General features: G+C 42.9%; 1 protein-coding gene across 1 annotated transcript in view; it reads left to right on the top strand.

Moving 5' to 3' along the window:
- The first annotated feature begins 7,860 nt into the window (after positions 1-7,860).
- The window catches only part of LOC121540463 (rho GTPase-activating protein SYDE2), a 100,320-nt gene continuing 92,070 nt past the window's right edge, over positions 7,861-16,110 (top strand). Inside the window, 1 exon segment of the mRNA XM_041849341.2 lies at positions 7,861-10,340. Within this exon segment, the coding sequence (XP_041705275.2) occupies positions 9,458-10,340 (883 nt within the window). The 5' untranslated portion in view covers positions 7,861-9,457.

Genomic DNA, 16,110 nt, shown 5'->3' with positions numbered 1-16,110 from the left:
ATGTCTACATTGATATGAGCGCTAAATGGTCAATCAAGCATAACTGTAATGAACAAACCAAAATATGTGAGACACCAGGGAAGCAAGGTAATGCACAACGTGCCATATTGTGAAACGAGTTTGGCCTTTGTTGTGAGGAGGCACTTGGAACATTTTGCTACATGCTGTACAGGCAGTGTACTTCAGATAAGTCAAAGATGTTTCACATAACGGGAAACACCTGTGAAGTTATTCTGTCTGTTAAATATTTAACTCTTGTTCTGGATTTTTATTTCCTTAGCCCTGAAGCGCTTTATAGCTACTAATTTCCAATGAAACTACACCATGGTGATATGGACATATTGTTTGAATACAGTGTTCCTATTGTCAAACATTGTTCATATTCCGTTTTTCATTCTAAGGTATAACATCACTTGGGTGCATTTGAAATTGACTTTTTATAACCTGTATTTCTGAGAATGTGCTCTGATTTGACATGCATGAAATGTGCATTCCCTATTCAGAAATATCCAGTAGTCAATGGAGCAAATATAATGGGTGTTTAGAATTGTTTCCGCAATTCTTAACATCAACTGTTCTGTGATCAGAGGAATTCCTGCCATATCAGTCATCGACCGCTAATATGAAATACTGGTAAATATGCTTTTGATCATATTCCTGTTCCAGGTATGTGCCTGGCCGTGCCTGAAACATGTACCTGATCCAGCTCTGGAGCAGGAGACTGATTTTCTATCACCCATATTTGCGTACAAATAACTCTTCTCCCCTGACTCAGTGGATGACAAATGACCAGTAAGGTGACATCCATTAATGTTCAAGAATGTGAATGCCTCACACAGACGTGGGTTTTGCTATGTGGAAATTTCCCTGGAAAGGGATGTGTTTTGCAATGTAGTGTGGAAATTCACATGTATGACTGGGAGGAAGGAAAACATTCCTTCCTCCCAGCCATATACAGTAGATTACTGTCTCACTGGTGGGGAAGGCTAATTTGCTCTAGTAGTACAGTGCCTTCAGAAAGTAAGTCTTCATACCCCTTGACTTAATCCACAGTTCGAGGCATTGGACAACTTTCCTGTTCTTTGCGGTTTAATCTGTGTTTGAAATCCTCTGCTCAACTGAGGGACCTTACAATTATCTGGATGTGTGGGGTGCAGAGATGAGGTAGTCATTCAAAAATCGTGTTAAACACTATTGCACACACAGTTAGTCCATGCAATTTATTATGTGACCTGTTAAGCACATTTTTACTCTTGAACTTATTTAGGGTTGCCATAACAAAGGGTTTGAATACTTATTGACGCAAGACATTTCAGCTTTACATTTTTTATTAATTTGTGAAGATTTCCTAAAACATAATTCCACTTTGACTATATGGGGTATTGTGTGTAGGCCAGTGACACAATCTTAATTTAATCAATTTTAAATTCAGACTAACACAACATTTTGATAAAGTCAAGGGGTGTGAATACTTTCTGAAGGCACTATATTTTGTTCATTTAGCAGATGCTCTTATCACACCGTAGTGGCATCAGACTTCTGATACCAATGCAGGGTGAAAAGGGGCCACAAAATGATGAACCACTATTACAAATGGTATCAAAGTATTTTGAAAAAACGAATTAAAGCTCTCGAAAGTATCTTCTTACAAAATACATAGGAGTGTAGTTCAGCCTAGTGTAATAAAATTGACAAAATACTCAGAAGTAATTGAAATACATGTACATATTTCAAATACATGTAACCATTTTCTTTCCAAATTATATACTGTCTATACACACCACGTATTTATACTCTGGATTCTGACATGCTCAGCTCACTCTAATATATTTACTCTAGGTTGTTGATTGGACCCATTCTGTCATTTTCTTGATTTCTTGTTGAGATTCTTTTGATTATTTGTGTATTTGTATTGTATTTGCGAGACATTCTACTGCACTGTTGGAGCTCGTAACAAAAGCATTTCGCTGCACCTGCTATATCACCTGCAAATATGTGTATGCGACCAATTCACTTTGATTTTTGTATTTCTCAATTCAGATTCATTCATGCATCACCAGTGAACTACTCCAAGCATACAAAAAAACGTTACAAACAGGCATGACATACAGTAGGTAACACGTTTACTGTAAGGTCAAGCAGGCCTACAGTGCATTCGGAAAGTATTCAGTCCCCTTGACTTTTTCAAAATTTTGTTAAATTACAGCCTTGTTCTGAAATTGATTAAATGATTTGTTTTCCACACACAATACCCCATAATGACAAAGCGAAAACAGGTTTTTAGAAATATTTGCAAATCTATTGGAAAAAAAAATAACAGATACCTTATTTACATAAGTATTCAGACCATTTGCTATGAGACTTGAAATTGAGCTCAGGTGCATCCTGTTTCCATTGATCATCCTTGAGATGTTTCCACAACTTGATTGGGTCTACCTGTGGTAAATTCAATTGATTGGACATGATTTGGAAAGGCACACACCTGTCTGTATAAGGTCCCACAGTTGACAGTGCATGTCAGAGCAAAAACCAAGCCATGAGGTCGAAGGAATTGTCCGTAGAGCTTAGAGACAGGATTGTGTTGAGGAACAGATCTGGGGATGGGTAAAAAAAAATCTGCAGTATTGAAGGTCCCCAAGAACACAGTGGCGTCCATCATTCTTAAATGGAAGAAGTTTGAAACCGCCAAGACTCTTCCTAGAGCTGGCCGCCCGGCAAAACTGAGCAATCGGGGGAGAAGAGCCTTGGTCAGGGATGTGACCAAGAACCCGATGGTCACTCTGGCTTAGCTCCAAAGTTCCTCTGTGGAGATGGGAGAATCTTCCAAAAGGACAACCATCTCTGCAGCACTCCACCAATCAGGCCTTTATGGTAGAGAGGCCAGACGGCAGCCACTCCTCAGTAAAAAGCACATGACAGCCTGCTTGGAGTTTGCCGAAAGGCACCTAAAGACTCTTAGACCATGATAAACAAGCTTCTCTGGTCTGATGAAACCAAGATTGAGCTCTTTAGCCTGAATGCCAATCGTCACATCTGGAGGAAACCTGGCACCATCCCTACGGTGAAGCATGGTGGTGGCAGCATAATGCTGTGGGGATGTTTTTCAGCGGCAGGGACTGGGAGATTAGTCAGGATCGAGGGAAAGATGAACAGAGCAAAGTACAGAGAGATCCTTGATGAAAACCTGCTCCAGAGTGCTCAGGACCTCAGACTGGGGCGAAGGTTCACCTTCCACCAGGACAACAATCCTAAGCACATAGCCAAGACAACGCAGGAGTGGGTTCAGGTCAAGTCTCTGAATGTCCTTGAGTGGCCCAGCCAGAGCCTGGACTTGAACCCGATCTAACATCTCTGGAGAGACCTGAAAATAACTGTGCAGCGACGCTCCCCATCCAACCTGACAGAGCTTGAGAGGATCTGCAGAGAAGAATGGAATAAACTCCCCAAATACAGGTGTGCCAAGCTTTTAGCGTCATACCCAAGAAGACTCGAGGCTGTAATCGCTGCCAAAGGTGCTTCAACAAAGTACTGAGTAAAGGGTCTGAATACTTATGTAAATGAGATATTTCAGTTTTTTATTTTTTAAACATTTGCATAAATTTCTAAAAACCTGTTTTTGCTTTGTCATTATGGGGTATTGTGTGTAGATTGATGAGGGGAAAAAACAATAAGGCTGTAACGTAAGAAAATGTGGAAAAGGTCAAGGGGTCTGAATACTTTCCGAATGCGCTGTATATCCTCTGTATGTGTTTTATTTATACATCACTAGTGATTTACTAGGCATGATATGATACATTTACTGTAAGGTCAAGAATATGTCCTCTGTAAATGTCATGTATAAGTCAAACTTCCCTTATAATTGATATGCCTGATAAGTGAACAACTCCAATCGTAATATGGTATCATATGATGACATTACATCCTGTACAGTATGTTATGGGTGAAGCCTTGATGAAGATGTCCTGGCAAAACAGAGTGCACTCTGGGACGATACCGCTTTAATCCATAGCTGTGGCTGTTGCTACTCTGCTCTTAAAAGTCCTTAACCACTAATTTCCAGTGACACTATACCTTAGTGATATGGACATACTTAGTTAATGAAGACATTGTTTTTTCATGTGCTAGTTGTGGTATCAAACCCAAGTGATGATGGTATAACATCACCAATTATAGCATCCCATGGCTCTGGCCACAGCTGTTATCTGATGCTTTGCTGTGCTGTGGTCCACATTTACATCCTGAGAGCGAGTGGACTGCTAAGTGCCAGGAAAGAGGGCTGTCAGGTTGTCAGCGAGGCTCACGGGGAATGCTGGGTGGTGGGTGCTGCTGAGAGGCGCAGACCTGGGTTCAAATACTATTTGAAATAATTTCAAATACAATATACTGTATGTGCTTGATTAAGCTTGCCTGGTCAATAGAATAGTCCAAAACCTGCAAACCTTGCCCATCTTGCACTCCAGACAGGCTAGACCAAGCACTCAACGTATTTGAACGATTTCTAATAGTATTTGAACCCATGTCCACTGGGTGCTGAGGCATGCCCTGTGTTGTCTCTCTTCTCACTCCCACTGCCAGCAGTGGCCATGGGTAGATGTTTTCTAGAAGCAAACAGTTGCTTTTCACACCACTGGCTGGCCCATTCTGACAAACAGATGTTGTGGAGCGGAAAACCCGGGATATCCGCTAGGGACAAATCCTTTTTTAAATATGTCATTAAATGCTTCATGTAAGGCAACACATGTTGCTGTTCCAGCTGTACATTAAACACATGTTATCGAGATGTGTGTGTGTTTTAGGTAACAGCATAATTATCATAATCATTACATTTCTAAACATGTAGTGGACCAGGGCCCAGGTTCCCAAAAGCATCTTTGATTGTTCTAAAGATGAACTTATCCTTAAGATGCTTTTGGGAAACTGGGCCCAGGGCATTTCGGTGGTATTGAGTGGTATTATAGAGGAAAGACTATCTCTCGGGCTCGCGCTTTCTCACACTTGCTCTCTCTAGCGTGCGGACATGCCTGAGTTCATTGATGTGTGGCAGTAAAATGGAGCCAGACTCCAGAGAGGGAGAGGAGAGGTTGGGGATGGATGGTGAACAGTAGCAGTGAGGGAGACAAGGAGTCTGACCTCTGTGATGATAAACATGTCAGTGGCGGTCTGTTGATAAAGCCAAGCAGAGACAAAGGCAGGGCAGGGGGGCCAACCCCAACTCACAGAGCCTGAGCGATAGCCTGATAGCCAGCCTGGACAGCAGTAGGCTTATGGTTAGAGATGTGTATCTCTACATCTCTGTCAACGTCATGTCCTACCTGAAGAGGCTTAAGTTACCAGAGCAGGTTAAGTAGCAAACACATGCACTGGCTTAAAGATAACCCTGCCCTGGTCTAGCCTGGGAGTGTCAGTGTGTTGGTGAGTGTGTTGTCTAGATGCTTAACGGTATGCACTACTTATAAAGCTGTGTCAGGATGTATAAGATTTCAGGGAAGGAGTTGTGATGTTGTGATGACAACATTTTGTTTGGCAGTGGTTGGAATACAGAATAATGTCTGTATATAAATGTATAAACAAATTCTAACTATTCACTTTAGGGACAATCAGGACAATATCACAATAAACTCAGTTTGATTGCTATTTTCCCAGACATTTTGAAATGAGAATAGAACATTAAACACTGTGTTCTCAACTGAAAACATATAATTTATGTTTTGTGTTGTTTTCATGGTTTTCTCATCATTCTAAATGGCGAGAGGATACATAGGAATGCATGTGAAAAGAATAGTGACTCTCTTGACCATAAAGGAGGCCCTTCGCAATGCTGCAGTTCTGACAGTCAGGGACCCAGTCTAATTTATATCCTGAGAAAGGCTGCATGTCATGGCCATACATTTAGTTGCGGTGCGCATTGAAAAATGCGAAGGCCCATAAACCAGGCTGGGGGGAGAGACTGGGAACAATGGCCAGCCATCGGGAAGAGAGCCCCAACAGCTGCAAAGCCCTGTGTCCACCACACTCACACACACACACACACACACAGGTTTGTCTGAATAGGGTCCAACCAAGCAGATGTTCTGCCCCTGCCATCACAAAGAGGAAAGTGAGTGATTGAAAAAAGAAACAAAACATACTCTTCTTTCCCTGCTGTATCATAGAGGTTGCAGAGTAAAGCAAACAGACTCCCCCGTGTCTGTAAGTTGGAGAATGTTCAATTTTTCAAACAACTGAAACACCCTTTTCCTGCAATCTAGAGCCATAATCATTATGCTTAATTCTATGTTGATTCAATAAATAAGTTCATTTTTCTACATATCTAAGCACACCTCTAGAGCTGTCTGTTACCTCCTGACTTGTGATTTCTTGTCTTTCTCTGCATCACTGCTAAAATCTGGGTAAAAGATTGAAAGGAATGTGAGTCTTATTTAGTAATTGCCTGCTTTTCAAATCTATCAACCTTGTCAGCAGGCATGCCAGCTAAGATACTTAGACAAGCTAGCTACTCTAACTTATTTGATAGCCTGAAATGGCTTCTTGGTAGCTAGTTATGAAGTTGGGAGATAAATTCCCAATCTGGGCTAGTTAAAGCCAACTTCATAAAATGTATAAGTGGCTAGTAGTATTACAGAGAAACAACATCCGTTTTTACCAAAAAAAGAAAACATATTTTGTTTTATTTTACATTTTTAAACAGGACAAATCTGAGCGGCCACATGCCCCTGTGCCCCCTATGGGTATGATGCCTCTGAGCAGAAGGATACTCATGGTCTTGCACTTTCATTAAGCAGGTCAAGGACAGAGTGCTGTTATATTTGGGCGGCAGGTAGCTTAGTGGTTAAGAGCGTTGTGCCAGTAACCGAAAGGTCGCTGGTTCTAATCCCTGAGCCGACTAGGTGAAAAATCCGTCGATGTGCCCTTGAGCAAGCCACTTAACCCTAATTTCTCCTGTAAGTCGCTCTGGATAAGAGCGTCTGCTAAATGACGTAAAATGTAATGTATTTGAATGCTATAAAGGATTTTCACTTAAAAATAAGGAATTCCCAGCAACACTATATCATAGGTCTTATTCCAGAATAACAAAAAAGGGAATCATTTGTGTAATTACATTGTATCCGTACATAAAGTAACATACGTTTGTTATTTTCTAAGAAAGTACAGAAAAATGAATGCATGAGTGATAAGTAACCTGTTCAATCAAGTGTTTTAGCCTACTGGAAGTGAAGGCAGATACAGGATAGCAATACTTGGTAGACATTAGTCTATTCACTCTATCTTTTCTTGTGGTTTTATTGGCATGCTCAACTCATTAAAACAAATCTTGAGCATCTTGTGAATCTGTTCTGCAGACATGCACAGAAGTCATGTGGTTCACTCATGCCTTGTACTCCATATCCCCCGGGAAAACGTGCACTGACAAGTCAGTAAAAATCAAGAAAATATATATTGAGATTGACAAACATGTTGGTGATAAACACGTATATATTATAGCTATATGCGTTGTTATAGTTTGTGGATTGGCTTGGAAACCACATTTGAAACAGTTATTATATTATTAGTATTATTATTATTAGTAGTAGTAGTAGTAGTATAATATTATTATGCTTGACCAAGCCTGTAGGACTTTGCATAATGCGTTTATAGATTCTCTGGAATGTAACCAGTGATTTACTAATCTGTCACATGTTGCCTCTAGGATACAATGTCACATGTTGTGTCTTTCTGTTACCAAATTCATAACATATTCGGTGAATTTGTACAATGTAGCAGCCAGCTAAACATTTTTGAACCTACTGCTTGCGCACGAGTTTGCGCAATGCGCTCCTATCACGGCCAGGAAATATTCCAAATATTTGAGATGCAAGCACGGAGATGAGGGGAGACAGAGAGCGGAATGCGGAGAGAGAGGGTGAAGAGCGAGAGGTGCAATTGAGCAAGTGAGCTAACAAGCTAACTAGCTATAGACAGTGAGGGGGCAGATTAGAGGTGACAGTGGAGAATGGAGAGGACTCCGTACACTCGGCGAGTTTTGTCCGCAGAAAGGGTACTCAAACTCGGTCTCTACCGACCAGGGGGCGTGTGCTGAAACTGGAGAAACACCGGTGGAAAGTAAGGAATGGCTGATCCTCTGCGGAGGACTTTACTAGCAAAACTTCGGGGGAAGAAATCCAAGAAAGGGACACCGGCTGGTGGATACGGCGCTGCAGCTAATGGGGGCAGAGAAGGTAAAGAAAAAGTTTATCAAAACCCAGACGGACAAGCTCATCCAGTAGTAATGTTCGCAGAGTTGCATTGTGTGACAGACAATATCATGAGAGGTAACGAGAGTTATGTGAACGGGATTGTAGAAAACAAGGTCGGATCAATTTTGGAGCAGAGCACGGTAGGAGTTGTTGAGACTGGTGTGTTTCCCCAGCAGTACGAGCCTCCAGCTACCATGCACATAAACACTAGCCGGGGGCCGGGAGACAATCAGGGTAGCGGGGGCTCGGGGTTTAGGGGTCGAGTTAATGAAGAACGCTTGGGGGTCTCACTTCAAATAGCAACGCAGTACGGGGGACACGATAGAGACGAGATGAGCAGAATCCATAAACAAGGGCCCGGCTACTTTTCGAGACAAGTACAACAAGAACACATCGGGAGACCGCACGAACAGAGAAAACACTTTGGCCCAATTCCGCGACAGTACAGCGCAGGGGACTCAATCGGGTTCGGGGGCAGTAGTCCTAATAATCCTATTATATACCACAGACGGCCTGGTTTTGTAGATCGAGAGGTAGTTAAACTGACAGATGGCCACTATCCTGCTTCAAATAGTAATGGGACAAGTGTCTGCTTTGACGAATATCTAAAGACTCGAGTCAGCGACAGGCAGGCAGACTCCTGCCATCAAACTGTGTACAACTACAAGGCAGAGAAGGCACAGATGTCAATAAATGATTTAAAAGGCAAGGCGAACTTGCATCCTGGCCAAAACCAAATATTGGAAACAAACGTTACAACTAACTGGATGCAAATGTATCCGCCGGGTGTCCTATGTGCGCATCATCCGACCGGTAGTTACACCGAGGAAAACATTGTTATTAAAAACATTGAGCGTTACGGGAGCTCGCCTGAATTTACGGGGGACAACATTAGGGGGACACATTTGCAGAGACCCACATTCTTCCCCACTGAATTGGAGATATGCGAAGTAACCGTGGCCTCCCATTTCATATGCGCTAGAGAGGGAACACTCCGACACCACTCTATAGATAGCGAGGATGACGATTATTATGATAACGAAATTCTCCCCTTTTACGCATCGGAATCAGTAGGACCAAATGACAGAAAAGGCTCTGATAAAGTAGAAAGCATAGAGTCGGGAATAGATGTTCCAAAAGGACATGTCATCAGTGACAGTGCGCAGGAGACAGACAGACTACATAGCCAGCTGAAAGAGGCTTATTACCTGCTTATAAACGCCATGCATGATATTAGTTTTGATGGTCAGGTCTGTGTCAACGGATTTATAGATGAGAAGAGCTCCTCCAGTCACTCTCAGGACAGCATGTGCTCGTGGTCATCCTTCAAGCACATGGCCAGTGATGCTTGGTCATCTGGAGAGTACAGTGCCCAACAGGTGTCTGACATGGACTTACTCCTGTTGTGCCTGCTGAGTGAAAATAATAATAATTTAATTAGCAAGAGCCTTGTGAACCAATCTGCTAGCAGGTTTAGGCCCCCCTTACTGCGTTCCTCTAGTGACGGAACTATCAAATACTCCAGTGGTGTGCACAATGGGCCCTGTATCCTCGGTTCCCAAAGCCCTGCTGTTGTTGGGGCCTGTGAGGATGGGGATGGAGCAAGTAGGCCGAAGGCTGTTGGAGCCTCTGAACCATTTGAGAAACAGACTAGCTACGATGGTGGCACGAGCAGCGACGACCTGCTCCAAGACACCGGTGACGATGGCAAGTTGAACGAGAGGAGAGGCTCGGTCAACAGCCTTACCGGGTCATCTGACAATGCAGAAACCCAGCAGGGTGGTAACAACAATCGAGACAGCGAGATGAGCGGTTGGGCTCTGGACCAGGGAGGCTCTGCCAAGTCCCACGGTGTCACCGTCAACAAGATGCAGGAGTGGATGCACAAAGGCCGCCTACTGTCATCTGAGATGAAGCAGCGCATTGCAGGCTCCACGCCCCAACCCCATGGTGCCCACGGTGGCCTGGATAGGGCACCACGGCCCAGCCAGGGCCAGGTCAGCTCAGTTCCAGGTGGATCTAAACCAGCAGCCCTGACAACCAGAGTTCACAGGGCTAAACCAGCCGCAGTGGTCTCATGCCAGGGCCAGGCAACGCAGCAGTCAGGTAGGAAGGCCCCTCCTGGGGTGGTGGTGGCCCCCCCAGTGGATTCACTCTGCCATCCAGGGAATCTCCCCCCTGTTGTCCTCCTCCAAACTCCTTAACCCATATTAAACCAATCCGTCTGGTGGTGGTGGTGGTCTCAATCTCCCCCCTCTGGATGCAAACCAAAGGGACGGAATGAATGCTTGTCTGACCGGCCTATTTGCTTTCCTTAGTAGGATTCTCTAAAGTCTAACTGGTGGTGGGTTCTGGTTCTTCTCCTTCACACACTAATTTACAATACATTTATTTTTATTTTTTTTATACTTTGTTTATTGAATTTTCAGTACCAGCATTTAGTAAATAATTGCACTTGAAAGTTATTTGGTATGAATATGGAACAACAATTTGAAGACAACGATACAGCAAAACATAGAGAGACAGACATGAAAGAAAAAATAGGTATTGAATACATAAATAAGATAAAACACACAAAAAAAAAAAAGGAAAAATATCTGTTTTGATCCAGTTGTTATAGGTCAGCTAGCACAGTTATTACCGTCCTTAACATCCGAGATGTCGTATATGCACATACCAGGCTTCTTACATCACCAATATATAAATATACATCACTCTGGAACTGCAGGGAAATGTATTCTTTTAACATAAGAAAAGAAGGGAGCCCACTTTGCATAGAATTTGTCTACAGACCCATTGAGTGTCTGTTTTATTTTCTCCAACTTTATGCAATTCAAAATAGATTTAATCCAAAGAGCATGAGAAGGGGCTGCAGAGGATTTCCATCTAAGTAAAATTAATCGTCTCGCTAACAACGTGACAAAGGCAATTACATCCTTATTCATTTTGGTCAATTGTATTGTGGGTAAGGAAACTCCAAATAATGCAATGAGAGGGTCTGGCTCGATCTGTGTGCCGCTTAATTCTGAGAGTGTGTTGAAGATGTCTTTCCAGAAACCAACAAGAGATGGGCAGCACCAAAACATGTGCACATGATTAGCAGGGGACTGGTTACATCGAACACAATTAGGGTTCACATCCTTGTAAATTTTTGATAGTCTTGCTTTGGTCCAGTGGGCCCTATGAATGAGTTTGCATTGGATGAGGCCGTGTCGGCGCAAATAGAAGAGCTATGTACCCTTTTGAGTGCCCCTTCCCATAGTTCATCAGATATTTCCTCACCCAGTTCCTCCTCCCAAGAGGATTTGATATTGTTTAATGAGATGGCTTGTAGTGAGCAAATTTGTCTATAGATTATTGACAATGTGCCTTTCTGATTAGGAAGTGGGGTGAGAAATGTGTCGAACTGTGTTCCACCAGAAAGGTTGGGGAATCCTGGATCTATGCTGCGGACATAACTCCGGACTTGTAAGAACCTAAAAAAATGATGTCTGGGGAGACCAAATTTAGCTGATAATTGTTGAAACGTACTAAATGTATTGTTAGTATACAGGTCTCTGAATCTTTTAATACCGAGATTAGACCATGTTGAGAAAGCACCATCAATCATAGATGGGGGAAAAAGCTGGGTTTGAGGCTACCGGAGCCAAGGAAGAGGTTGTTTGAAACCCAAAGTGGCGTCTAAATTGATTCCAGATCTTCAATGTTGTTTTGACACATATATTATTGGTGAAGGAGGAGTAAGGGCCTGTAATAGAGGAGTGAGCGAGGGAAGACAATGATGCCGGTGTAGACGAGGCAGCCTCCATCTCCAGCCAAGTTGGGGGTGGGAATATCACTCTGCTCTGCAACCAGTACTGAATGATCCTAAGGTTAGCGGCCCAATAATAGAATCTGAAATCTGGTAGAGCTAGACCGCCGTCTGGTTTGGGCCTCTGCAAGAGCTGTTTTCGTATCCTAGGAGGCTTTTTGTCCCATATAAAGGGTAGAATTAGGCCGTCGATCTTTTTGAAAAATGTATTGGGTAGAAATATTGGAAGGCACTGATAGAGGTATAAGAATTTAGGGAGAGTATTCATTTTAATAGAGTTAATTCTAGCAACTAAGGAGAGGTGTAGCAAAGACCACCGTTCCAAAACGTCCTTAGTACGGGTTAAGAGAGGAGCAAAGTTGGCTTGAAAAAGGTTTTCAAACCTAATTGTGACATGTACCCCGAGATAAATAAAACTACTGTGAGCTATTTTAAATGGCAAGTTATGTAAAGGGGATTTTTTTGCAGCCATGTTAAGTGGCATCAATTCACTTTTACTGAGATTTAGTTTATACCCTGATAAGTGACCGAAGGATGCGAAAGTGGCAAGGGCAGCAGGGACAGAGACAGAAAGATTGGATGTGTATATTAATAAATCATCTGCATATAAAGACAGTTTGTGTTCGTGCCCGTATCTGACTATGCCTTTGATGAGGGGGGTTGGAGCGAAGTGCTATTGCAAGTGGCTCTATGGCGAGGGCAAACAGTAAGGGACTTAAAGGGCAACCCTGACGTGTCGATCTTTGCAAAGGGAAGCGATCTGATTGAGTGTTATTAGTCCTGACAGAGGCTTGGGGGGATGAGTACAGAAGTTTTATCCAGGTCATGAATTTGGAGCCAAAGCCAAATTTATTTAGAGTGTAAAAAAGGTATTTCCATTCCACCCGATCAAACGCTTTCTCCGCGTCCAGGGATATAATGGCTTCAGAGGTATTGTCGATAGAAGGATTGTATATAATATTAAATAATCTTCGGAGATTGAAGAATGAGTGTCTATTTTTATAAATCCTGTTTGATCCGGAGAGATAATTGATGGGAGGACTGTTTCTAGCCGCGTTGCCAGAATTTTGGCTAGAATTTTATAGTCCACATTTAGCAAGCTAATTGGACGGTATGATGCACAGTCAAGAGGGTCTTTGTTTTTTTTAAGAATAACACAAATGGTTGCTTGAGTGAGAGTATGTGGGAGAGCACCATTTACAAATGCATCATTGTACATTTCAATTAGAATAGGGGCTATTTTGGTGATACACTTTTTATAAAACTCTGTCGGGTAGCCATCAGGCCCTGGGCTTCTCCCAGATTGAAGGGATTTGACAGCGTTAGACAGTTCTTCAACAGTGATCGGCTGCTCTAATTTTTTAACCAAATCCCGGCCGACCGAAGGCACAGAAAGTGAGTGGAAGAAATCATCCAATTCCAGTGTATCCGCTTTACTTTCAGAGGTATATAGAGACTGGTAAAATCTCTTGAACTCCTCATTGATCCCCCAGGATCTAATGATATCCCAGATGATGTACGAATTTTTGTAATCTGAGATGATGATGATAGTTGACGTAACTTGTGAGCTAATAATTTACTGGCTTTATCTCCTTGTTCATAGTAAGTGCTCCTAGACTTGACAAGCATTTCAGTAACCTGGTCTGTTAATAGTGTGTCAAATTCTGCTTGCAGAGTTAAACGTTCCTTATAAATATCCGGGGATGGTGAAACGGCATAAATGTCATCTAATTGGGCAATACAGCGTGTTAACATAGATAACCTATTCCTTTTCAATTTGTTCTCATGTGCGGTGTAGGAGATAATTTCACCTCTGATATAAGCTTTCAAAGTTTCCCAGAGAGTAGACGCAGAGATGTTTGGGGTTCTATTTGTAATCATGAAAAAGTCGATTTGACTCAAAACAAAATTGACAAAGTGTTCATTACTGAGCAGTTGAGTTTTTAGTCGCCAAGGCGGTCGCTGATTGTCTACATTTTGAAAAGCTACTTCCATAGTAACAGGGGCGTGGTCAGATACAACAATTGGGTTATATGAACATGAAGATATGGAGTGGAGGAGCCGGTCATCAACAAGGAAGTAGTCTATGCGCGTAAAAGTGTGGTGAACCGATGAGAAAAAAGAGTATGCTTTCCCAGCTGGATTAGCCATTCTCCAAGGATCTGAGATTGCGAATTCAGACATAAAGGTTCGAACAACTCTAGCTGAGGTTGATAAGGTGGTAGGTTTAGTGGAGGATCGATCCAATTGTGGGTCTAACCAACAGTTAAAGTCACCTCCTAAAATCAACATATGGGTGGACATATCTGGGAGTGTAGAGAAAACCGATTTGAAAAAATCACCATTGTCCCAGTTAGGAGCATAGATATTAACAAGAATAACCTTTGTATTGAGCAGCCTACCACTGACAATTATATATCTACCATGGGGATCTGCGATCACCTTAGAACATGTAAAAGGTACCGATCTGTGAAGTAAAATAGCCACCCCTCTCGCCTTACTCTGAAATGAGGAATGGAACACCTGACCCACCCATCTGCACCTAAGACTTGAGTGTTGTGATACCTTCAGATGAGTTTCTTGAAGAAAGATGATGTGAGCTTTCAAATGATGAAGATGGTGTAGCACCTTACTACGTTTAACTGGGTTATTTATGCCCCTGCAGTTCCAAGTAAGAAAATTAAAGCCATTCCCTCCAGCAGTATGGGCTACACTAGGCTGAGTCATATCTTAAGAGAGAGAGGATGTGTAAAGGACAAGGTACAATGTAAACTGAAGATCTTAGTTGAACCTAAAAGCGCAAATGTAAAAAACAAAAACAAGCGAAGAGGCACAAAAACATATACAAACTATATACAAATAGAGAGTGAACAAACCCTTCCCTCACACCCGCCCTTGCCGAAGCATCTCCCCAAATGAGATGCAAGCAAAACCCTAAATACAAAGAAAGTTTAGAGCTAAGCATGATAACTCTTACTCTGTGCTACCTAAGATTAGTGACCATTTAACTAGAGTAAGCCAAACATGGATAGAATGGTCCCCAACAGAGTTTAAGGAAAATTATCCTCGATTAAGAGAGGTTTAACCTCGACGCAGATGGTAAATGAACAAACTGAAACAGCCATGCAGACCCCCAGATATTGGCATTAGAGGCGGCAAACCTGGGCTGGAAATAAAGAGATAAAAAGAGAATGACATTCATATGTCGATGAACCCAGCAAAGATGGCTTCGTTAGTCACCCATTCGGCCTGCTAACTAGCCTGCTAGGAAGACCAGCCAGCCAACCATTTGTTACACACCATGCGGTACAACAGCCGCTTTCACGTTCTTGTTGATGAAATCTGCCGCTATAGCCGGGTCCTCGAATCTGTGCATGGAGCCGTCCGGTAAAGTCAGTCTCAAAACCGCAGGGTCGATGAGGCCGAACTTCACGCCCGGGCAGGCGTGTAGTTGGCGTTTCACAGCTCCAAAGCTAGCCCGCCTCTTAGCCACAGCTGTTGTGTAGTCCGCAAATATCGAGACTCTTTTACCCTTATGTAGAAGAGGGGATGCTTCTCCCGATCTTCTCAGTATGTCGTTGCGGACGTGAAAGAAATGCACCCTGATGACAAATGGTTGTGGGGGTTCTCCATCCCTGGGTCGGCTACGCAGAGTGCGGTGAGCCCGGTCTAGCAATGGCTTCTCCTCTAGCCCGAGTAGCTCCTGAAGTAGCTGGGCCATGTACTCCGTGGGCCTTGGGCCCTCCACTCCCCTCCGGTATTCCCAGTAGACGAATGTTGTTCCTCCGCATTCTACTTTCCATATCTTCGCATCTATTATCGAGGAATGCCACCCTAGTTGTCAATGAGCCGACGTTAGCCTCTAGCTCGCTAATGCGAGTGCTGTGGTCTGTAGCACCTCGCTCCAAATCCGATAAAGTCACCCCATGTGCGTCGAGCTTATTCTGTATACTCCGATAGATTTTTTAAGCTCGTCTTTGATCGTTGATATCTCTGACCTGAGATTGGTAGAGAGACAGTCAATTTTTCCGAAAATGTCGGTTTTGAGGGTGCCTATCACGGATT

This window comes from Coregonus clupeaformis, unplaced genomic scaffold, assembly GCF_020615455.1.
Source record: "Coregonus clupeaformis isolate EN_2021a unplaced genomic scaffold, ASM2061545v1 scaf0127, whole genome shotgun sequence".
Classification (NCBI taxonomy): domain Eukaryota; kingdom Metazoa; phylum Chordata; class Actinopteri; order Salmoniformes; family Salmonidae; genus Coregonus; species Coregonus clupeaformis.
The sequence above is the reverse complement of the archived record's forward strand: the minus strand, read 5'-3'. Positions and strand labels throughout refer to the sequence as shown.